Source organism: Ammodytes marinus (genome assembly GCF_949987685.1).
Source record: "Ammodytes marinus genome assembly, chromosome: 12".
Classification (NCBI taxonomy): domain Eukaryota; kingdom Metazoa; phylum Chordata; class Actinopteri; order Uranoscopiformes; family Ammodytidae; genus Ammodytes; species Ammodytes marinus.
Window position 1 is genome coordinate 24,716,907 of NC_137216.1, and position 24,821 is coordinate 24,741,727.

A 24,821-nucleotide genomic window follows, 5' to 3' on the forward strand; every position below is an offset into this window, starting at 1 on the left:
TCAAGTAGAATGAAAATCAATATATATAAAAATAAACTTCTAAATGTGTCTGAGTTGATAATCTAAAACTTGCAGGCCTGGCCTAGCAGCAGAAACATGCAATTCAGGAGAAAACACAAAGCAGCTGAACAAAAGAAGCTCCTGCCGTGTACAAAGCAAATGTTTGAACCAATCAGAAGCAGAGCTCTGTGCTGAGGAAAATCACAACCCACTTTTTTCCACCGTTGGTTTTGTTCTGAAAAAGAAAATACTGACTCATGAAATGGGACTAAAAACAGTTACGTAAGATTGTTAACAACACACAACAACAAACTGTTGTAATGGAATGCTCTCTTGACTTTAAGGGGCACATTAACGACTTCTCTTAATGCTATAATACTATAATAAACATTTCTACACGCTTATGAGTTACTGCTATTTGACGAATGCCAAGATGTTGTCCAAGCTTTTATATTTATTACTGCAGGTAGCTACCGCTTTATGTTGACTGTCAAATCCCGCATGAATTGTTGCTTTTTACAGGAAATCATTGGTGTTAAATGTTATTGCTAGCAGAAGAAGGAGGAAAAGAAAAGGCATGAATCTTATCGAGCGCTGCAGCCGCAAATGCAACAGATGACAGGCAGCTATAGTGACTACGCTGACATTTCCCAGTCTGGTCCACAGCTTAAAGGGCAATTCTGCCACATCGCAGCATTAAAAGATGAAAGAAGAAAAGTTTATATAAAAATTTTAATAAAATGGAACTGCAGCTCAGTTTCACTATCTCTAAAATACAGAACAGCCAGTCAACCTGAAGCTTGGTCAACTAAACGTGTCTATGATGATGATCTTGAAAGCACATTTTCCTGTGAGGAAAGTTTTGTTTATTCAGTTATGAGAATATACCTTACGAAATTTTAACTCCTCTGACACACCCAAAGTTACATAGTGCACCTTTAATATGCTACAGCTGATCAAAGAGTGTTTGCCTGTTCATAAATAATGATGATGGGATGGGGTCAGCCGGTCAGCCAGCCAATCCCGTGAGTCACAGCTTTAGTCAGTGGGCCAGTTGGTTATTGCTTCAGCCAGGCAGACAGTCATTCATTTCACCAGGCAGCTAGCCAACCAGTGACTGAATAAGCCAACACACAGGATCGCTAGCCAACCAGAGCCTCCTGTTAATCCACTCATCAGCAGCAGACCATCACCCACTGAGCCATCAGGTGAGCCAGCCGACCCGCCATTCAACCGGCCCCTCGGTCAGTTAAGGTATTCTTATCATATTTTAGCAGGACCACTAAACTCTTTACAGGATATTAAAAGATATACAGACAAGACAAACAGCACCTTCTATGGTAAAACACAACATCCCCAATCGTCCACAAACTGTCAGTCATGTGAGAGTCTTTGGAACAAAGTCAGCGTAATTACAGATTGCAAAGGAGAAAACACAGCACGTCCTCTCACAAAAACATTCTCATACATCACTCACAATTTGACATGAATGAAGGTTGAAAGTAACATTAACTGATTATGTAAAATATGCCAGACTTCTGAGATATATCAGTGCTGAGGTATGGTCAAAGCACAAAGCCTTTGGCTGGATATAATACGGATAATATGCAACCATCAAAACTATCATTTAGATGTGGTGATATCTGTTCGAAGTTCAACAAAAATACTAAGAATCTGATAGGCTTGCAGGCAGCTGATGATTGGTCTGCATTTATTTATTTAAGTTGCTCATCGCAATTTTTTCAGAGCTCAAAGTGGCGTGTCTTGTTTTGTACAGCCAACAGTCTCAAAGAGATTGAAATTGATAACGTTGATAAAAAAAAAACTCATGTTTGAGAAGCTGGAACGAGCAGCGAATATAAAAAAATTACTTATTATGACAATGCTGTCAGTGGGCAAATCAAATTGTTTCAACACTATGTAGAATGTGCGTGACAGTTTACCATGCTGAGCTGAACCGAAAGACGCAGCCATCTTAAAGTTCAGTTTGTCAGAAAGTCTCATTAAAATTCAACAGAGACGAAACAGAAACATGCACTGAAAACACACAGACAACTGTGTGTGTGTGTGTGTGTGTGTGTGTGTGTGTGTGTGTGTGTGTGTGTGTGTGTGTGTGTGTGTGTGTGTGTGTGTGTGTGTGTGTGTGTGTGTGTGTGTGTGTGTGTGTGTGTGTGTGTGTGTGTGTGTGTGTGTGTGTGTGTGTGTGATGGATGGAGGACAGAAGGGCAGAAAATGACCTGGCTGTCAGGATTCAGCTGCTTCGTCAATGAGACAGTGACATCATCTCTCTCTCTCGCTCTCTGTCCTTTCTTCACTATAGTCTCTCATTCTCCATCTTGTTTGTACACTGCCCATTAATATTGGCCACTTGCTGTCATCACTGCTGCATCACTTTCCATTACTGCCTCCCATTATATGACTATAGTCCGTGTTATGCTCATGTATCCTAACACCTCCCCTCTCTCTTTCCTTCACTGTGTGCGTGTCCGTGTGTGTGTGAGTGTGTGTGTGTGTGTGTGTGTGTGTGTGTGTGTGTGTGTGTGTGTGTGTGTGTGTGTGTGTGTGTGTGTGTGTGTGTGTGTGTGTGTCCACCCGTATACCTATCATTACGACACCCGGCCTCTCTCTGTCCTTCACCTATGAATGTGTCACTTTCCCTGGACAACACATCCGCAAATATCAGCCGTTCCAAACAACAAGGCATCCTGAAGCTACTCATTATCATTCCTTGGCATGAAACGGTGGCGGCCATATTGCTTCTGAAGTATTTCAGCACACAAAGTGAGTAGAGATTACAAAGCCGTGACCCCCCTCGAGGGGAAGTGGACAGCCACAAGATGGAAGCATAATGGAAAATGGAAGCTGAGTAGGAGGATGAATTCGACAAGAAGCCAAGAGAGGTTGATGTGTCTTTAAAAAGGCATGTTTCAGTATACGTTTCACCGCAAATTCATCACAGTTAAAGTTTGTTATACTCTTGGAAAAGTTGATTGTATTGATGCAAATCTAAATCTCTTAACCAAATCTTACACCAAGAATTTTACATTTATTTTCTTGGAATGAATGAATGGCAGTAACCTTAGTATTGAGATAAAGACTGAATTAAAAAGACAATTGGGGGTCGCTGGCTGTATTCAGACTGGCGATGCATTTAACCACTTGGCTATGAAGGTGCTCAAAAGACAAACAGCTTATAAATAGAATAATTATTTCCTGTGTGGAAAACTCAGAATTCAATAGACGTGACATTATTGAGGGAAAGCTCTCAAGAAAAATAAATTGCACCAAAAGTGATTCTTTTGATCATTGACAAACTTCCTATCCACACAAGCAGATCATTAGTGGTCTATGATTGATTCAAATAAAATTAACTGGGGGGATGCAGAGGTCATGCTTGCTGTATATTCAAAAAATCTATCAGCACTTGTAGCCAAGAAATCACATGGGAATCGAGAGTCTTCATGTTCAGGAAGCTTCCAATTACTGCCAACATTAGCCTACTGCCAGCCACGCCCATCCGTACGTACATTTCATACATACATTTCCCATTACTGCAGGTGTTACTCCTATCCATACTGGCCACAAAGAAATCTATCTTTAAAGCAGAATCCACAGCCATATTGAGAATGTATTCTAAATTTAGCCAAAATAACTAAATTAAAAGAGTATCTTCCTTAAGTAACAGTCTACAGAACAGGTAAAAATACAGCCATACCGACTGGTCTAGACTGTTACATCATACATTATTTTTCGTTCCCCCAAGACAAACACACTATCGCATGCCTTCAGCACCTTCCAACTTTTAGTTTTCACACTCCCTGAACGGCCAGGGAACGGTGGGAGGTGAGAGAGAGAGTTGCCTTGACTTTATAATCTATCTGATTTGTTCCACGTGTAAGATATTCACAGAAAGACAAACAGCCAGCGAGAAAAACTTGAAAGCGTTAAAAGCGATTCATTCCCCTGTGTGAACAGAAGAGTGAGAGATAAAGACGCTTGCTGCTGCTGCCGAGTTTTTTCACTAATCCAGATCGATTTTTGTCCTATTGAATCCTCACTGGATTTACATCCAAGTCAACAAAAGCAGTCAGGGACTCTGTCTGCTGCAGCTACCTTTCTCTCTCTCTCTTTTTCTCTCCTTTCCCTGCCAGTTTTCTATCAGATGAAGGAGGATGACTTCACTCTCTCTGTCTACCCTCTTTACTCGCTCTCTCGTTTCCTGCAGAGAGAACTGCGGTGGCGACTGAAAGAAAGATGGCGCGGGGATAAAAAAAGGATAAAAAAGACGAAAAAAATCACAAATATCTGGATGATTGTAACAGACAAAAATCATAGAATGGATGGATGGATGGATGGATGGATGGATGGATGGATGGATGGATGGATGAAGGGGAAAGAGTGGTGGTGAATGGTTGTGAGCGATAGAGGTGAAGAGAGAAGCAGGCGAGCAGTGGTAGAGCGGTAGCCCCTCCCAGAATCCCACTGCACTTTAGCTGAACCTTCTCCAAGGAGGAGAGAGAGAGAGAAGAAAACCTCTCACGCTGATTACTTTTCCTTATCTAAGCTCTTTGCTTTCTGTCTCTCTGTCTAAGGTTTCCCCTCCCTTGGTTCATGCCCTTCAATTTTCGTCTCTTACCACCCTGACGGAGACTATACGCACTCAAGCAACATGCACACACACATACGCGCGCACACACGCACATGCACAAGCACACACACACACCTACCAAATGAAGTCTTTCCCAGTTAGGAACATGGGAAACTTTGACCCAGAGAACCCTGCTTGACAGCCATTAGCACCACATAAAAACGGCTGTTTCTAAACCATATGGGAGTGATGAACAAACTGTAAGTGTTGGCTCTAAGAATAACACTTCCAGTCGTAAAACATTAATTGTAAAGAGCTGTTGAGGTAGAAAATAACCCTACATATTATCAAATATAATTGTTTTGGGGCTACATAAGGACTGACACAAAACAGATCGCTTTTGTACAATATATGGTACGGAAGCAATCGACAAAGACAACTGTAGTGTATTCACCTGTAACAAACACAGAGAGAGGGGGCGCGTATAGTCACAAACACCAGCATAAGACCACACCTCTCTTGGAAATTGGAATGCGCAGCAAATTATTCAGAAAAACACCTATAGCTGCAAACCATAACCTTAAAAGTCTTTGCAAACAGAGGACTGTGTGAGGGGCCACAATCCTAAGAGCGCCTTGAGCTCTGCGTGTAAAGACATAGCCCTCTCAATCATTTCAATGGACCCAGATCATTTGCACAGCCAGGGGGGCCAAAGCATATGGGGGGCTGGGAGGAAAAAAGCTGAACAAGGCTCAACTTTTGCTGCATTGACCAATCACAGGCATGGTATACCTGTCTTGAAAACCGTTTAACCTTCATGTTGACTCAAACTGGACTCATTAGATTGTAATTCTATTCTTATCTAATAACGCTGCAAATATTTCCACACAAAAAAAATTACGATTTTAATATTTTACTTTTCGATAAAGTCCAGCCCTAGAAACTGTATTTAATCCGTCACTCTCTCTCTCTATCTCTTCTCCCAAGTGTTTGTCTCTCTCTCTTCCACTCCAATATGGGACAGGATGTGGTATGTGGGTCAGAGCGCATATGCCGAGAAGTGAACTGGGAGTAGAGTGGACATGCGCATGCACAAACACAAACTAATGGACGGTAAAAGAGAACTGTATAGCTGACTTGTTTTGCATATGTGACACTTGAGTTTACAAAAGGCTCCTGTGATTTCCTTCAGGTCTAATGTACGCGCGCACACACACACACACACACACACACACACACACACACACACACACACACACACACACACACACACACACACACAAACAACTGTTACATTGGATTGGTGTGCACGTGAAAAATCTCAAGCTTTTTCCAACGCAAACAAACTTCCTTTTGCTCAACTGTCAACTGTTTGGCGGGCATCCAGACAAACCCCAGACTTGTTTATTTTAGAAAACGGCTAAACTGGGAGGAAAAGGACACACTCTAAACATTTTGGAAGGGCTACGAAGAAGAAATAACCGCCATGTCCTGAATATTCCCCCACATGTGTGTTTCTCTTCAGTCGTTCAGCTCGTATGAATACATAAACATGTATCCATCAAATGGGCCTGATCCGTCTTCATGTCCACTCTTTAATCTCTACCGTTAGAAATGGAGATTCGTGCCTCGGGCCAATGATAAGAGGAGGTCCACTTTTCCATATTTCATACCGGGAACTAGACTTTGCAACAGGACTTCTGAGATGTGTCTCAGTGTCAGCCAAAGTTTATCAATTGATCACCATAGAAGATACAGCAATATGCAATACTACGTTATGTCTTCAAATTCAACACCAAACTTTTCTCTTTAAGATATTCAGTGAAGGTGTTATAAGACCTGTAAAAGGCTGTAATCAATAGTTTTACATTAACAATGGATCACGTTACCTATAGTGTATGATAGGGGTCACTTATCTTGACAGACCAATGAAGAATTATAACCAGACTTTGCCGTTGGCCTCTGATCTACAGAGCTGTTTAAAGATCAGCTAATTTGATTTGATCTCATCTTTTTCTGCTGCAGTGGAAATTAACAAAAAATGTATTTAAAAATCTTGCTTTACACTCCAAATAGTAGACATGGGGAACTTGGGGGTGAGTTCACTCAGGACTTTGAGGTTTAGTAAAAACAGAGCTAAAGGAGGGTAAATACTGTATATCTGTGTATACATGCACCAGGTGGCCAGAAACACTCCACATGATAGCCAACACGTGCTGTGCATCTGCCGGATGTTCATATAAGCAACTGCTTCCTAAGAAGTTCATCACATCAACTTAAAATGTTGTGATAAGTCATGGTTTGTTTTTGCAACTTATATCTATAGCCCCCCAGGTGGCCAAAAAGGTCCTTATTAACCAGGTTAAAGAGGTTGACATCTTTAACTGTTACAAGACACTAAAACCTCAAGAATAAAATTCCAAATCATGACATTAAATATAAACTCTAAATTAAAAACTCCTCAAATAAGATAAGTCCATTTATGCTTTTCTTTAATAGGCCCTATAGCTGTCAAAATCATTGTTTTAATGATGGGGTGTGTTTCTGTCCATTGTTCTACAAACCAATACAAAGCACTAATAGTTCATAATAGGACAGACTCTAAACTGCTGTGGTCATTGTTTCCTTTAGGGGTGTGTCAGACTGCAGCCACAGGGAAACCAACAGGGATGTGAAAAAGAATGCAGAGGCAGCAAATATTCCATAGTCTATAAATAAAATGCTGGAAGAGAAATACAAAACACTAACAGGGAATGGGCTGCAAAATGTTAAGGCAAGCTTTTAAAAAAGGATGGAGGTTTTTCCTTAACTGTAGAAAATAAAGTTACTTAAGGCAGTTTAAGCTTAAGGAATAACAACGATAAGCACTGGACCATCATATTCTGCTGTACTGTACTGTACTGGGTGAAAAGTTAAATAAATATTATATAAACATTTAATAAATGGTCCATGATGACATACTAATGTTATGTGATTGTAGGTAAACATGGACATTTAACATGTTTTATTCAATAAAGTTCCAATTGTTAACTGTTAGCTAAAGCTAGCTATAGTGATAACTGAAGTGCAGAAGTCATTAATTTTCTGTGGATTTTGGCAGTTACCAAACAGCTTCAGATGCATTACTGCTTCCCTACTACAGTAGTGCCCACATTGATGTGCATGTAGCAAGGGGAAACCCAGACTGATTTCAAATCAAATTTGTGATCTGGCAAACACATGTATTGCTTTGTTTGTTTTTTTAAATACAACTTAAACCAGCGGGGCCCTATAATACAGACAGAACAATCCTCTTCTGTATAAGGGTTGACCCAGATTAAAGGATTTTAAGTGGCAGCCTTGATGATACACTCATTCCTCTTTAAGGCGTCTGGGCAGGAAATGGTCAAGTGCCCTCAAATATGTGTTGTGAACATTTTTCCCCATTGTCTAACGATGAGTAACACGGAAGGCAGGCAAAATGCACTCACTACCCCCTCAACATCAATGTAGTGTGATGTAGTTTTATAAGACTACCAGGGACATTGCTGCATGTTTGCACACACAAATAAACACAGGCTCTAAATTTCACAGGCCAAAAACAGCCCTCTGGCTCCATAGTCAACTCTCTAGAAGCTGGCAAACATGCACCCCTGGGCTTGTAAACACACACATGCACGCACACACAAAAATCTTGAGTCTTAAAGACTATTGGCTAAACTACCCTCAGGAAATTCAAAATTTTGTTGAGCTTCAAAAACATACACTTGGCTTCATCCACAGAAGAAAAACAAATACTAAGAGGGTTGGAAGCCATGTGATTTTAAGGCTAAAAACTATGACTATTTTAGAAGAGAAAACATTAACAGAGCAAAGAAATTGCTCTGTCAATGTAATAAAAAAGGAATTAGTATAGAAAGAATAATTCTAGAAATATCTCAAAGGTTTTCTTACGCTTGGCTATGGTCATAAAAAGTTGGTTCATCGATAAAAGCAAAATACCACAAATTGCAAATGGAACAGAGTTGTCACCTTCCTTAAATTACTACCTGAAACACACAGAAAAGCCATGTCCCACATTTTCAACATTATTTCCCATCATCAAAGTTTGACTACTGCACATATTGCATGAGCTAGTTCTTAGCCTTTTATCCTGATACACTCAACTTCTATTAAAATGTGCTACAATTCCTAACTCATGACAACAAAGCATTAAAGGTACACATATCAAGTGGTGTTTACTGACCTCGGTGACGTCCATGACCTTGATGGCCGCCAGTTGTCCCGTCTTGACATGTCGACCCTGAAGAGAGAAGAAGAGATAAGGGAAAGGTAAGCTTGGGATGTTTATGAATAAAACATAAATACGTAATTTACAGGACAATTAAGAGCACAATATAACATCAATAATGGCATTTTCTTTTCTTTTTTGGTTTTGGTGAAAGACGCCAAAAAGTGTTTAATTTACAGCACAGACAAGCATATTGAAACGCAAATTGTTGGTGGTAGTAATCGAAAAAATACCCAGACAGTAGTTTCATATGCCAGGGTTCGGCTGCACATAGGAACAAAGTGTCACAAAGTCTTTTCTAGAATAAGCATGGACAATCAGAGGCCGCATTGTCCAAACTTTTAGCATTTACTTAACAGAGCAAACACAGCAAGTCAGCAATTCAACCAACACTCTCTTATTAACTAGATTTATTTAGGCTAGACTAAACATTCAAACCCCTAAGTTAATCAAAACTCTATGGTCTCGACAAAACGGCACAACAACCATGAACATAATCTCAGTAAAAAATTGAGGAAAATGTGTTACAAATGACCGTAACTGTGGCAAATGACAACTTGCATTTTAAAAAGCCAGACTGGTGAAATGTCACATTAGCTTCGGCTGAACTCTATACTGCATTCATGTGCAGAAAAGGAGGGGAGCATTGGTGCCATTGGTCAGTGTGGAAGGAAGAATTACTGCAAACATGGAACCCTTCAAAGTCTTGTTAGCGTTTAGCCATTTGCCTCTAGAGTAACTGCAGAAGATCTCGTATGCTAACAAGTTAACACATACAGTAAGTCAATGAGAAGCCATAGCAACCACTGACACAGCCATACTGTTGTCATAAAAGTCCACTCTGGATTCATTTCAGTGAACACCAATCAGCGAAAACAGCAACAAGGAATACAGTCCACCTCATTGAAACACACACAACAATGGACAGAGACCGTGTTGTTAAAAAGGTCCAATTTTCCCTCTACAACTTTACAATGATGGTTCGGTTATGTGTGTGGGTTCAAAACGTTAGCTCAAATGTTTTCACAGATGGTAAGCGGGAGAGGATAGACAGAGATAGACAGAGAGAGACAGAGAGAGAGAGAGAAAGTGAGTGTTGATATGTGTGCAATCTTTTAACGTCTGCATCATGTTTGTAGCCCATGGGTTTGCATGTGTGTGTCTGAACTGCCACATGATCGGGTTTCCTTTGTGTGAATCGGGACCGCGACACCCGAGCTACTGGCCCCCCGGTTCCCGAATGAGTTGGAGCGGGACCACAGTTTTTGAGTGATGAGGGATTAACCCATTTTGAGCCAGAGGGTGTGTGTGTGTGTGTGTGTGTGTGTGTGTGTGTGTGTGTGTGTGTGTGTGTGTGTGTGTGTGTGTGTGTGTGTGTGTGTGTGTGTGTGTGTGTGTGTGTGTGTGTGTGTGTGTGTGTGTGTGTGTGTGTGTGTGTGTGTGTGTGTGTGTGTGTGTGTGTGTGTGTGTGTATGTGTATGTGTGTGTGTGTGTGTATATAAAGATATTCCTCATCCTCTGTCAAATGACGAGGAAGCAAATCTCTGCTGTGCAAACTGTGAGAACCAAAGTATGGGAATGGAGCGGTGAAGGATGAAACTCTGGAGTCAAAGCTCATGATGTAACTAGCAGACCGAGAATAAAATAAAGAAAAAAAGATAGTGGGAGATGACACGTGAGGTTTTTCATATAGTGATATTGAAATCTGAATCTGACTGGCGGTAGTGTGCAAGGGCCGAAATAGAGAAAAGACAAAACTAAGTGGGCTGACAATATGTTGAACACTATCAGCTATGAGAAAACAAAGGGAGTGACATTTGAGGGAGGGGGCCAAGTGGAGCAAATGGAAAGAGGAAGGGAAAGGTAAACACACCAGTTTCAGTGCAGACAGATATTAACAGAGTGGGGATTTTTAAATCCTGTGTTGAATTTATGACCATTTACCTTTGAGACAAAAGCTCTAAATAGCAAAGCCTTTAAGACTCATCAAGAGGCATCACTGAACAGTTCTTACAGTAACACTTAATCATATGACTATTTGTTATGTGAACAGGGTCGTTGGCAATGACGACCACTGCATTATCACCACCATATATATCACCTGCACATTTTTAGCCGTTTTTAGCTCGCTTTTTGGGTTTAATCAAGACACATTTCATGATCTCATCTATCTCATTTGGAAACAGCAGACAGACTGAGTTAGCTACCGACCAGCTGTTGGACATAGTGGAAAATCTTGCAGCCACATGATTTCCCAGGAGATGGTGGAGAAAAAAAAATCTAAACTAAAATTCATCATGTAGCCAGACACACAACTCCAAATGATTGACTGACTTTCTTCTTGTCTACTAGATGTAGACTTAGGTAATAGTTGGCCATTATGCCTCTATAAGGTGATAATATGTCGGGACTCAGGACAATAGGCCTGTTTTTCAGATTTTCTAATGGTCCCCCCAAACAAATGAAGTTACTATTTCGCTAAAGGGTCACCTGTCACGTTCATTTGTTGCTGCAAGATATAATAAATAAATGGACATATCTTTTACCTTAACCAACTCGGTCCAAATCCAAAAGGAAACAAAAAAAAAACTGGCCAAAGTCCTTCAAAGTCAGTTGGTTATCCATAAACTGTGGAGTGTTAATGGGAATGTACTCGACTCAAGTGTGTGTGTCTGTTACCGACCTCCACCACAGCGTCCATTAAACTCCAGCATCCATCTTACTGAAGCACTGCTGAGTCTTCTCTTTCTTACTCATGACACACACACACAAACACACATTATTTTTGACGATCCACACAGAACAGAATATGACCTCTGACCCTTCTCCTGGCTTACTGCCTATTCAGTCTGTCCACACTATCTGTTAAACAACATGCTCCGTTTGTGTTTCAGTGTGTGTGTGTGTGTGTGTGTGTGTGTGGGGGGGGGGGGGGGTTTGCGAGGACGTAGGTACCCAGCATATTTCAGCTGTCATGCTGTCGTGTGTGCGCACGCACGCACGCACGCACGCACGCACGTGTGCGTGTAAGTAAAATGACATAGGAATGCGATTGTCTGACAGAAGGAAACAATTGACAACATTACAATGATGAAAAGATTTTAGTGTGTTTCTGTGTGTGTGTGTTCTGCTCTTTGCGTGTGAAAAACGTGACCTCAGAACGCAGGCTGCAATAATTACAGAATCCCCCCAACCACCGCAGACACACACATACACACACTCATGTGCACACACACACACACACACAGTCACACAACGGCTAATAGATGACATCATCTTCTCCTCTGGTTCCTTTGTTCAGGAACTAGACACACACTCACACACACCTGACCAAAACGGACTCATACAAAAAAGAAAAAGCATACAGGGACAGACAGTCCATTAGTTTGTCAGAAGAGGAGAAACCATTCAGCTGCCGGAGCTTTCTGTCGCTTCAAGGAAATTCAGGGATATTTTCTTCAACCATCATTTTTAATTTCACAGTTATTTCCCACCATTTCTATCCCTCATGATATCCATTTGGCAATAACTGATAAGGAATACAACAGAAAGTACAGGAGCTCAAGCTGAACAAGGATGCCAGTTTGTAAAAAAATATGTTTTACCATTTCAAATAAACTAAATCACATCATTTCAGTATATGATACATTTTATATTGTTAAATGGAGAATCAGAGATCCAAACAGAGTTTCCAACTGTCCTGTAAACAGCAGTGACTGAGTGCTTTTAGCCCACAGACAACTAGACTCATTAGTAATGACTGAACCTCTTCACCTTTCCCTCCTCAACCAGACATTAACCAGGGAGAATTACAAGTTCTTCACTGACACTAAGGCTGAGGCCACGTTACATTTTTTTCTAGGAATTAGAACAAAAGCCAAAACTGGAAATCAAAGCAGCTCTGGTTCTTTTTTAACAGCACATCTGCATGGCTGCTGTTTCCTAAAACAAAAGATCAAATAGATTGAAAACTGAAAGAGTCATAACCGTGAATGTTATAAGCATGAATAATGCAGTTATTGAAACTGTCTGTTAACACCTCCCAGCTGACTCCACGCTCCATTCAAACATGATGTAAGCCTCCTGTCATCCGACTCTCCCATGACTAGCAGCACCATGATCTATCTATCAGCACCCTGGCAAGCCAAGTCCCTGTGTGGGAACTCTGGACCACAGTTTCCCTTGATAACGGAAAAACTCCGGAGGGCTCAGGAGGTGAGAGGCCTTGGCAGTGGTGGTTTCAGTACTGACTGTCTATTAGGTTCACGTGGTCTCAACAAATCTTTCAGACGCTCTTTAGGGCACGCTTTTATTGGTGGGCGAAACTTTGCTTTAGGTCATGTCTGAGATAAGCATAAATACCTTGGTTTAAGCTCCTGTTGAGCAATGGACGTGAAGCTACAAATGAATTTAAAAGGTGGAGTCAGCGATTCGCGGGGAATGCTTGTTGTCAAAATCACGTTGTCAAAATCAGTGAATATCTCCTCACGATATATAACCTGTACGTAATGTGTGTGTGTGCTGAAAAAAACAATTCTGGTGTTAATACACTGCCTAGGCTATGTAAAACAGTATGTACATTTTTTTTTTATGTATTTAAAATGTTTTATATATTTTTTCAGCAAACACACAGTACCAACAGGTAGTGGATCGTGGGGATATTCACTGATTTTGACAAAAAGTGATTTTGACAACAATCTCTCCAGAATCGCTGACTCTACCTTTAACCAAGTATTTAGAGTGAACGCAAAACACAAATACAATGCCCAGTCAGCAATGCCGAGAGCTTTTGGGCTTTAAAAGGTCACATGTGTACGTGCTGATGAATTCAGAGGCTCTGCTTTGGTTTCAGTGCATCACTGACTCACTGGTCTCCTCCCCCCTAAAGCCAGAAGTCACTTTTATCAGACGTTGTTTGCTAACACTGCCCAGCCCCCACAGATCATTAGCTCCACTTGTGTGAATGGGTTTTTACACTCACACAAGCTTCAACACATAACAGCTAAAGTTGACCAGACAAAGATTTAGACTTTATTCTTATGAACGTGATTTAATTAATATCATTAGTCTAATTTAACAGTGACCATGTGGGCCATCAAACAGCAGACAGACATTATCAGTGACTAGCTGATGAATACAGTGGAGCATTCAGCAGAAGCTTTAGTCCAAACGTTTATGTCAACCTCTAACATGCTGCCCATTTGGAGGTGTTTGTTTATGTGCTGACAGTTTCACAGACATCTTAAAGTACATTAGCAGCAGCTTTTTGAAAAGATGAAACAAGGTGATAGAAAGAGCAATTGTCAAGCCCAAATGAGCCCCAAAGTGGACATTCAGTGGACAGGCTCAATCATGTGTTAACCTTCAAAGTTTTCATCAATCTGATCACTCACTCCTCTCTCCAATTAGAACTGATCAAGGCAACAGACAACAACTTTAATGAGGTCCCTAATTCCTGACCCCGGAGTTCATAAGCTATGGCCCCCCCATGATCCTTCAGCTGGTGTGACCTTTGAACTATAGCTTCAACCTATAAGGGGGGAAGGAAGGAAGCCAGTGATCTGGGTTTCTCATTAAAAGAGACCAAAGCTGAACCTACTAGATACTGATCTGTGGTCAGTTTCCTTGCTACGTGTCGAAAAAGGGGGATACGAGAATAGTATGGAGTTGTTGTAAGTCAAGTGTTTTGCCAGTTTGGATTTGCTGGTTTATGTTTAAATAATTAACGTTCAAATACAACTGTTCTAAATGACACAAAGATACAAGCTGTAAAAAACACCAGAATGCTCCTTTATGAACTGCAGATGATGAAAACACCAGCTGTTTGTCTTTAAAGCGTCCGTAACCAATAGTTTTTGTAATAACGATGTATCAAATGACCTTGTTTTGGCCGCAGCTGTGTCCAGAGACAAAGCCTTTAAAAAAAACTTAAGTGTTAAAAAGCAACTGCTTGATGATGTCATTGTTGTGTTCACACAAGCTGTCCCCAGTATATTATCACATAAAAAAAATGTATGCTGTTTTTTGGCCTTAGGAAATCTGTTCTCCGTGCTTTATCAAGCTACTGAAAGAAAACAAGGAGTCTGGGGAAAGAAGGAAAGTGTGATCGGTGAAGATGAGCAGGAGGAGGAGGAGGAAGGAGAGGAAGGAGGTTGAGTGCCAGTGTGCGTGTGTGTGTGTGTGTTTTGTGTGTTGTTGTGTGTATGTGTGTGGAGATGGAAGCCCGTTAGAATTAAGACGGGGAAAAAGGGAGCTGCGCGACTTCCCCCCCAAGGAAATGCCAGCAGAGTGGAGTCATCCCAGACTAACACACACACACACAAACGAGAAGAGTCTCACACGCATGTATCCTCACCAACTTTATATACTTTCACATAATGATCTGTCAACACAACTATATATTTTGTCTTTAGCTTACATTTGGACATACACCTCGGCTGGGCATTAGGAGTGTGTGTGTGTGTGTGTGTGTGTATTCATCATGTTTTTTTGGGACAAGGCGTTCTTTATTGCACCCCTCTGGGCTTTGAGGCACAGACGAAGAGCCAGGTGCAAGCTTTGACACACACACACACACAGTAAAATGGATGAATGCAAAAAGAAGGACAAACACTAACACACACACACACAACAACAACAAACTGACACAGGCACATGGAGAGACACAAACACAGACAAACACACTCTCTATTTCTGCAGCTCAGCAACTGTGAAAACCATCTTGATAACAACTCTTCATTGATCGAAACCAGTGAGGCGTCTAGTTATGAAAATGCTGTTAATTATCGTTATAATGATTGGTTTCCATGCTTGAGGCTGTTTTTCACATACTCAACACCATTATATTACAAGCTTTACTACACAACTCAAAGAAACACATGCGCACACACACACACACACACACACACACACTCTCTCTCTCTATGACAAAAACGTTTTTAAAAAAAACATGATGGGGTCCAGAGGAGTTATTCAAATATTTCTGAATGGTTCCAGATGAATTAACTGACGGCAGCTGAATTCTGTCCATCCCGTCACATGTCATCATCAGCAACAGAGTTTCATGGTTACCACAGGTTCTGTAGTGCTTCTTTTTGCATTTACAATCCGGTGTAAAAGCTTTGTTTACTTTATGGGGGATATATAATACAATGCTCATTTGGTTATTTCATAATTGATTCAAGCACACTAAATCACCTCCAGAGGCCATAGCTTAGGAATTTAAGTTATCACACAGTTATTATGCACAGAGTGAGCAGACACAACAGCCTGTTCCAAGAATTCTACTTTCCAGACAGGAAGTAGCAATTTATACTGGTATCATTCCTGGCATGAATCTATATCTGGAAGCGTTGCTGCAATTAATCATTAATTAACCATTTATCTGGACCCGTGTCTAATTTTTTGGAAATAGATCAGTATTCCAATCAAACAACCCAAGGTAGCAACTTCAAATTGTCCAAGCTAGAACCAGCAAATGAGATTGAGAGAAATCAGCAAATCCTCATCATTACGAGTCAAGCAACCAATCGGTTTGATATTTTTTCAGAAAAATCTTGCTCTTGGGAAGAATATTCTATTCATGGCTGCCCAGCCTGCAAAAATTTATATTTTTATTTTTCGAATGTCAAATAAACCTTACGTGGAAAACCATTAGTGAGGAGGGAAGAGATGTTGCTTTTAAGCTCAGTGTCTGTGCCTCAGGGTTTAAACAGGACACTCTGTGTATGTAGGCCAAGAAAACAGCCTCACTCCAGGGACGGACACACAGACAGACTTAGTAGAAACAGAGAGGCTGGTCAATTATAAATCTCTATTGATCGCTGTGGTGCAACAAAAACACTAGCCGAGTGTCCGCCTCTTTGCTAGCCTGATAAGAACCACACACACATAAGGAAGGAATCAATATGGAACTTCCGGTTTTGACATCAATAACAAGTGTTCCAAATGAAACAATTCTGATAGAAGATATGAAGTGAATACCAATATATTTGGTTCCCTCCTTATAAGGATTTAAAAAAATATATATAGCAAGAAGTAAGGCAGTTAAAGAGTTAAAGACAGATACATAGACGGTTACATAGTGACCTAGAGAAGTGAGACAGGTAGAGAGACAGGCACTGTTACATAGCCGTTGTAATTAGATCTAGTAGTAGTAAAGGGGTAACATTCTCGGCCCTGGTGCAACTTTCCATAACGTAACATGCTATCACCTCCATTTTTAGACACATGGAGGAATGACCATCAGGGAAATGGATATTGCTTAGGACCAAGCCGACAAACCACAACAACTCATGCAGAGGCAGCTGGTTAAAAAACAAATGCTGAGTCTCTCAAAGGATCAACTCCCAAGTAGGCCTCAAGACCATGTTCTTTACAAATACAGCTACTGTCTTAAAGTGTTACTTTGAGATGGACCCCAAATCGTACTAAGCCTGACTAAAAAATATTTTTGTATTCAAATTCCTGACCAAAATGTATTAAATTCCTAGGGTGTTTAACCCTCAAGCGATAACAGCACAGTGGGGTTAAGACCTGATCTGGACTACGTCAGGGCCACATAGCCTTCAAAGTGCCTGAAGAAAAACATAACCAAAAAACCCTATTAAGTCTACTTTTAACCAGAAGTATAAATATAACAAAGCAAAAAATCTTATTAAACTTCTCAAAAAGAAAAAGAACAAAAACAGCTTCAGAAGATTATTCTGTTTTCATGCCTCAAGTAAAAACACAAAGTCATTTAAACAAGAGGAGGTGCTGCTGAATTCCACGGGCGTAAAGTCCGAGAACGTCCAGACACGAAACGACCAGACGTCCTCTCAGTTCTCCCTTTATCATGACATTCCTCCGTTAGCCCTCTGAGTCGGGGGGATCAGCAGGGAAAACACAACACGACAGGGGAGACAAAAGGCCCAGGGAAAGGCAGAAAGAACAGAAAAGACATGGAGGAACAATTGGAAAAGAAAGACGAAGGCAGATTTCTGGTTCACTTGGTTCAAATCAGAAGATGAGCTCTTGTTGTGGTTACATCTGCCCTCTGTTTACTGAACGCAAGACATATTGTATCAACCAAAGGAGAAGGCTATCCTTTAATTGCTTCGAAATGTTGGGTTGAAAAGGTTTCTCTACCGAGTTGAACTTCAAGATCTGACCCAGCCAAGCCAGTGTTGTTGGGTTAAATGTCTCATGTTTTCTCACCAAAGGAAAAGACAAAGAGACAAAAGAAAAAAAGTAAATTTCAGTCTATAAATCTATACATGTTTGGCCTGAACCCTAGAATGATTAGTTTGGATAAAGTTCAGGATTTTGTCAGACAACTCCAAGACGAAGCACTTGAGTTCAGTATTAGTTGGACATGTACTAGTAAAAAGACAACCTTTTCCACAGAGTTGTGAATTTTTTGGTCAACATTTAAGTCTGTGTCCACCTATATCAGACCACACTTTGAAAGGTCATCCCACTTCTTTGTGTAAACAGCAGATTTTTGACAACATAAATCCAGCAGCGACTGTTTGGGTTTTTTTCAAGTTACATGAACACACATTTTTAAGCCTGCCACGATTTAAAAAAAAAAATTCCTGGGGTTGAGTGTTCACAAATTTAAACAAAAAAGTTCAGCATTTTTTATTCAAATGCCTAAAGACACTAGAAAAAAAAGAAAAAAAAGCATGGAATCACCAACCAACCCCTTGCTTATTCAAACTTTGCCTCCAGGTCTGAAGTTTTCTGGACGATGCCCAGATGAAGCGGCTGAGTACACCGGTGGAATTAGCTCGCTGTCGGACGCCATTACCCCTGTTGTTACGGAGACTCCACACTGACTCCGCCCCCCCACACGCTGTCCTCCTTCGTCCAGAGAGAAGACACAGGCGAGCCACTGCTGGAGACTCATTATTCTCTCTCTAAGGCTCATTAGTGTTGATCTTGGCTGACTGCGTTTTTTTTTTTGCAGAGATATGAATCAGGGAGTTGTGCGCTATTAAACAAATCCTGTTAGAGAGGGCCTAGTCAGAGGCTTGGGGATGAGGCTAGATCAAGTGATAGGACATTGTTTTGTAGCGAAGAAGCTAATCCTTAATTAGCTTAATTCAATTCTGTGAAAAGATAGAAGCAAACAGAGATGTTGGAGAACATTTCTTAACGGTTTACAGTTTGAGTTCAGGGTAAGGAGGTTTAGCAAGGCACTAACAAGGCCAGGGAGTGATGGTCAATGTTCCTCAAAAGCATTAGTGGACATGTTTGTGCTCAAAGGGTCTTCTAACACTTGACAGACACTTGTCTTTAATCCCTGGTTAGTTGTTTTTAATACAATGGGGTTGCTTTATGATTGGCAATGTCAGTTGGTCCAACAATTTACCAATTTGTGTCTCATCAACTGATGAATGGATTGCCAAGAACTTTGGTGGAGACATTCATGATCCTAAGAGGATGTACTCTACTGACGGTAAGCCTGTGCCATCATCAGGTCCAAATTTTATTTGGCTGAACAAATAAAAATGTTGTTCATAAACAAATACCTGTAAAGCTAATTCTCATAAACCTCAGCTTAACTTTTTGTTTAGTTCTTTTCAATAAATATTGGGTACAACTTCACACATTGCATGTTAACTGTAGCAGTTGTTCCTGATATGGCAATTATTCATCTTTTGGCAAAGTGAATTCATCAAGCTTTTTTCCTATTGTTAGTTATGAACTGCTTTCTATTGTTTAGTATTAGCTATTCCCTATTTTATAATACTATTAATATATTTATTATTACATATACTATATTATAGGATATCAGTCATATTTTGTTGTCTTAAACCTGAAATATATATAGTAAGACAGATGAATCATAATCAATTACTCTTAATCTCAAATGATAGTCTATATTCTTTGCAGTTTTACAGCTGTTAAGAGCCACTGTCAGGATGCTCTGAGGAAAATGTCTGTTCATCTCTTTAAGGATCATTTTAAGTATATCTACTATTAAGGCTTCCTGTGGTTTACATTGAGAGAAAGAGATGTGGTCCTATACTGTATATAGTCCAAACACAGTGGGACACACTTGGTCGGACATAGGTAAGTTCAACTACACAGCATCTGTTTTATCCCTTTGTTGGCGAACTGCCCTCTACGGCTCATTTAGTGACCCACAACTCCCACACAATCCACCTTAATTCCTGCCTGGCTTAACAAAACCTCCACCCACCGCCTCAACATCAGACGATTGACTGGGACTGTTGATGTCCTGTTTAAACAAGAGTTCATGGAAGGGACACTAAGTATTGCCACTTATAGCTTCTGTCTTACAGTGAATGAGTCCAAATTAAGTATGGATACTCTGATGACAATCTGATTCTATAACATTATTAACTCACATAAATCTCCACAGATCCGGTATCTGGGGGGTTGCTGAATATAAAACAGCCCACCCGCCTTCTATTGCAGGGACTTTGTGTAGGCATCAGCAGCTTAAAACTATTCATTTCTTTAGCATAGTTTGGGGATTTAAATCCTCTCGCTACTGCTGCTGTGGGATCCAAGCCTAATTCCCGAAATACAAGTCTTTCACAGCAGAGAAACAAGAGGACGTAAACTAAGTCGGACTATTGTTGAAGCAACTAATCCACAGGGGCCAGAAGATGCTTACACATTCAACCTGAACCAAACCAATTCTGGGCTTAATTAGAGCATGGCCGTGTCCGGCTAAAGTGCTAAATGAATTAGCTTGCTAGACCGGGTTGACTCTGATTTGTTAACTTTTTAGCCTCCCTGTTTGCTGAAGTGAATGGGGAGTGCTAAGAGCTAAGCAAACACCCAATAAACAACAGGCAGCTATATGATGAGCGGACGGCCAAAAAGTCCAGTGAAAGTAGGGATGCTCCAGCCCAGTCTAGGAAACAAACTACCAGCATAATGTTACACCCAAACAATCTGAGAGATCCCATTTTACTGCTAAATCTGTGTTGTTTTCAGTTCAATAGCAATAAACAGATCTGTATAACAAATCAATGGATAACAAAGTGTCTGCACTGTAGTAGCCCAAACACAGACTGCCGCTTGTCGCACAGTGTCTGCCTGCTCAACTCCGATCAATCTGAGGAAGGGAACAGGTTGGAAATGTAGCATGTGTGTGCGGTCGGCCATGTCACAAACGTCTCATTTTGATGACACGCGTGTGCTGTGGAGATCGGCTGCGTGTCCAAAAGGCGCTGGTTTGTCTGTGCTGTGTGAAAGCAGCCAGTGGCCTACTTTCCCTAGCCACTGATGCAAGATGGCCATTCTGCAATTTCTCAAAATCATGGTATGGTTGGTTTGTATTGATGGAAATCTATCTGCAATAATGTTAAGTAATGGTAAAAGCTTTGTGTGTGTCAGTGTGTGTTTTATTCCATCTTGCAGCACATAACTCTGCCTTTGCATTTACCAATATGGAAAGAGCTGCAGGGCAATTGCTAAAGTATCTCTGAGTTTCTGTGTGTGTGTGTGTGTGTGTGTGTGTGTGTGTGTGTGTGTGTGTGTCATGTTAGTTAATGTGCTCATAATGCATCAACCCCTCCAGCGCCAGCCGTTACAGCACCATACAGTGCATCACCATGGAAACAGAGCAATCTCTGACTCTATAAGCAAAGATATGATTTAACAAGGGTTGACTTAGAGGTAGGGCTGGGCGATATGGGCTAAAATCAATATCTCAATATTTTTTTACTATATCTCGATACACGATATATATCTCGATGTATTTAAAATCTCCTCTAGAGCACATCCTAGATGCTCAATTTAATTTATTTTTTGCATAACATCACACCAGTAATATGATTTAAATAGTCCCTGCAAAATGTGTCTGCACTAACGTTGCATTAGGCTACATGAAACAACATCTTGTTTATATTCTTTAGTGCTTTCTATTGGAACAATTTAAAACTTGCACATGGCAAAGAGTTTGCACATTGTATCTATTGATTATTCCACATCCTTCCACTCCCATACAATGGATCCAGCATTATTTTATTTGGAAACAGTTTTTTCCATCTTCTGTTAATCTGTAAACTGAAAACACTAATTATGACTCATTAAAACCACTTACTAATTGTTTATCACCACTAACCCCCTGAAGATAGCAGCCACACTTTAAATGCACAGCAGGTTTTGCTCCATAATAGTAGTCTATGTTTTATTTTATAAAAAATACTCGCAAATGTAGCCTAATTTACATAGACCTTTAGTTAATAAACGGTGTGCACCTCCCTTGGTGCTGACATGGACCTATCATAAGAGGCTGCCCGTAATAAATGTGATGCCGTGGTTGTGTGACGTTGGACCAAAAACTCTCTGTGAAGTCGGAGTAATCCGCCCCCCGGCGCTCGTTCGCCTTCCTCTCATAAGGACCAGGCTCTGTACAGCGGCCACTTATGCTGTCAAGCGCCCGCCTCCCCCGTTCTTTCGCATGTGTAGCCACTAGCCTTCCTCTCATAAGGACCAGGGCAGGCTGTGCTGTGTACAGCGGCCTCTAATGCTGTCATGTGCGCCCGCCTCCCCCGGTCGTTCGCCTGTGTAGCCTTCTTCTCATAAGCATGGACCTACAAAAAAGGTCCATGCTATGAACGACGGCCACCATCGCCGTCTTTCGTGCCCCCCTCCACCCGCTCGTTCGGCTGTCATAAGAGCACAAGAGCCCGGCCTCGTCTTTTTTTCTCCCCCTCTCGTTGTTTTCACATGGCGATAAAAGTAAACACACACAGGGCGCACTGCAGACTACGTCACAGGTGCGCGCCCCCAGGAGACTCTGGTTGGGAGGGGGGAGTGAGTGAGTTGCCAATGCATGTGAGTCTGTGAGGCTGAGAGCCACAGGAAAGAGAGAGAGAAGCGAACACCAGCGAGTGTGCCGGTGGCGGCGGCGGCAAAAAAAAACACATTACGTGCCAATTTGTATTCGATGGTCGCGATAGGGTCATTTTATACATCCCGTGGAGAAAATCTCGCGATACATCGCATATATTCGATATATCGCCCAGCCCTACTTAGAGGGTTAAAGAGGATTGACTGTTAAAGGTCAATAACAGTCTTTTGAACCTACTCTGAAACATGGCAGATTATCACAAATATTAGCTTGATCATACCTACAGTATATACTGTATGGTATAAGTTTTCTGTATTGCAATTTCATCACTCCATTAGATCTGCTTCAATGTATTATCTACAAATTCCCTGCATGGATTTTCTAAAACTCATGAATAAGGGATTGGATTCTAAAAGAAAAAATACCCTTTTTATTGAAATAGCCTTGAAATGCAGTCTGACTAATTGGGAGATTAAACAATATTTTCTATGGATGCATGAGGTCACCATGAATGATGTAATCTATTGCCATATGAACCATACCAAACTGCTAACCATTCCCTCTGCTTTAGGCTTTCAATTTAGCCACATGTGCAGGATTGGATGCAGTCCACAGTAGCCACAGAAGGGGAGTTGTACCCTGCCTCATGCTATTTGTCCTACTCCACAGTCATAGTTGCATGAACTGAGTCTTAATATACCCAAACCTATCAAAGCAGCCCATGAGGATGGAAATAAATGATGAGAAAAAAAGAGCAAAAATACACAAAGACAGACCCAGTAGAGGACAGGAAGGGAGATAGATTCCCCTGCAGTGTGGGTAATATATAGATGTGTCTTGCTGAGCCAAAGAGCTAGGCCCAGTTCCAGACCAAACCCCGGCTTCTACTGATGATTCGGCCCTTTGATAGATGCTGCATAAGGTACTGCAGTGTTCTGTTCAGTGGGCTGGAAGAGCTGGCAGATAACGTACAGGCGGAAGGAAGGCAGAGAGAAGGGAGGAGATCTTCAAAGAACACAACACTGTGCCAAGTGTTTCAGACAAGGGCCAAGGAAAACTATCTCCCTTCTCCGTGGATCCTCGTCTCTCCCCTCCTCCTGCTGTGTCATTTAAAGCAGGAGTCTGAACCGCTCTCACCCTATGCCAAGTTGCTGCCAGACCAACGGACAAAGTCATAGGAAGTCAGTAGATTGGGTTATGACTTTGCCATGTTACACTTTATGTCATTTTGGAATCAAATATATACTGGAAGGACACCAGGAAGTGCCCTTAAGGTCTCCCTAATCAGACACTATGGTGAAGTTAGTTTTAAGATGGATATGTGTTTTTCTTCAAAAACGCACGCACAGTTAAAATGAATGGTTTCTGTTGCCTTGATTTGAACCCAAGATTGAGGCAACAAGCTAATAATAAAAGATGTCTAACTTTTCCTCTTACATTACTCTGCAAGGATTCCTACAAGGTTGTAGCCAGGGATGCTTACTAACTACACCCTCGGTTTCCAGACACAAGGGCAGGGCGATATCCAAACCACTGGAACTCTCTACATGGCATTTTTATCACCTCTTCAAAAGCCTTCCGAGGGTAATAACTCCGGTAAATATAGGGCCTTGCGATGGCGAGGAGTGAGGTCTGGTGGAGGTTTCACATTCACAGTGGGCCGTAATAAAAGAGAGAGGTTCTATTTTTCTGAGCGCAGGGAAGGGTGAGGCGCACTTAATTAAGACTGAGATGTTTTAACCGCCAGTGAAAACACAGCTGAAAAAAAAGCAAAGCAGGGCGGGTGGGTGGGCACGCAGAGAGAGGGGAAATTTTAGACCAAGTATTTGATAACACTGGCTCTCTGTTGTATGCGGGATCCTGTTGCTCTGTTCAGCACTTTCCACTTCTGTTCCATTTGGACAATTGATACAAAAGCTAAAAATAGACACAATGACAATTACAAGAGATATGAAAATCCTCAAAACGGGTGACAAACATCTCGCCTCAAAAAGGGAAAGAGAGAAATACAATTTAAAATGAGTACCGTTGACATCAGGATCTCAGCACGGAATAAATAACCTAAATCCTTCCAGATATTCAAGTGCTGACACTGAAGCACCTCTGAGGTTACCTGTGAATATATGTTTCCTTCAAAACTT

General features: G+C 41.1%; 1 protein-coding gene across 7 annotated transcripts in view; it reads right to left on the reverse strand.

The window, feature by feature from the left end:
• The window catches only part of LOC307258564 (mitogen-activated protein kinase kinase kinase kinase 4-like), a 95,463-nt gene that overhangs the window by 48,628 nt on the left and 22,014 nt on the right, over positions 1 to 24,821 (reverse strand). For all 7 annotated transcript variants that reach the window (XM_080038148.1, XM_080038147.1, XM_080038149.1 and 4 more), the window contains exon 3: positions 8,814 to 8,870. In XM_080038148.1, the coding sequence (XP_079894274.1) occupies positions 8,814 to 8,870 (57 nt within the window). The remainder of the gene's footprint in view (positions 1 to 8,813; positions 8,871 to 24,821) is intronic.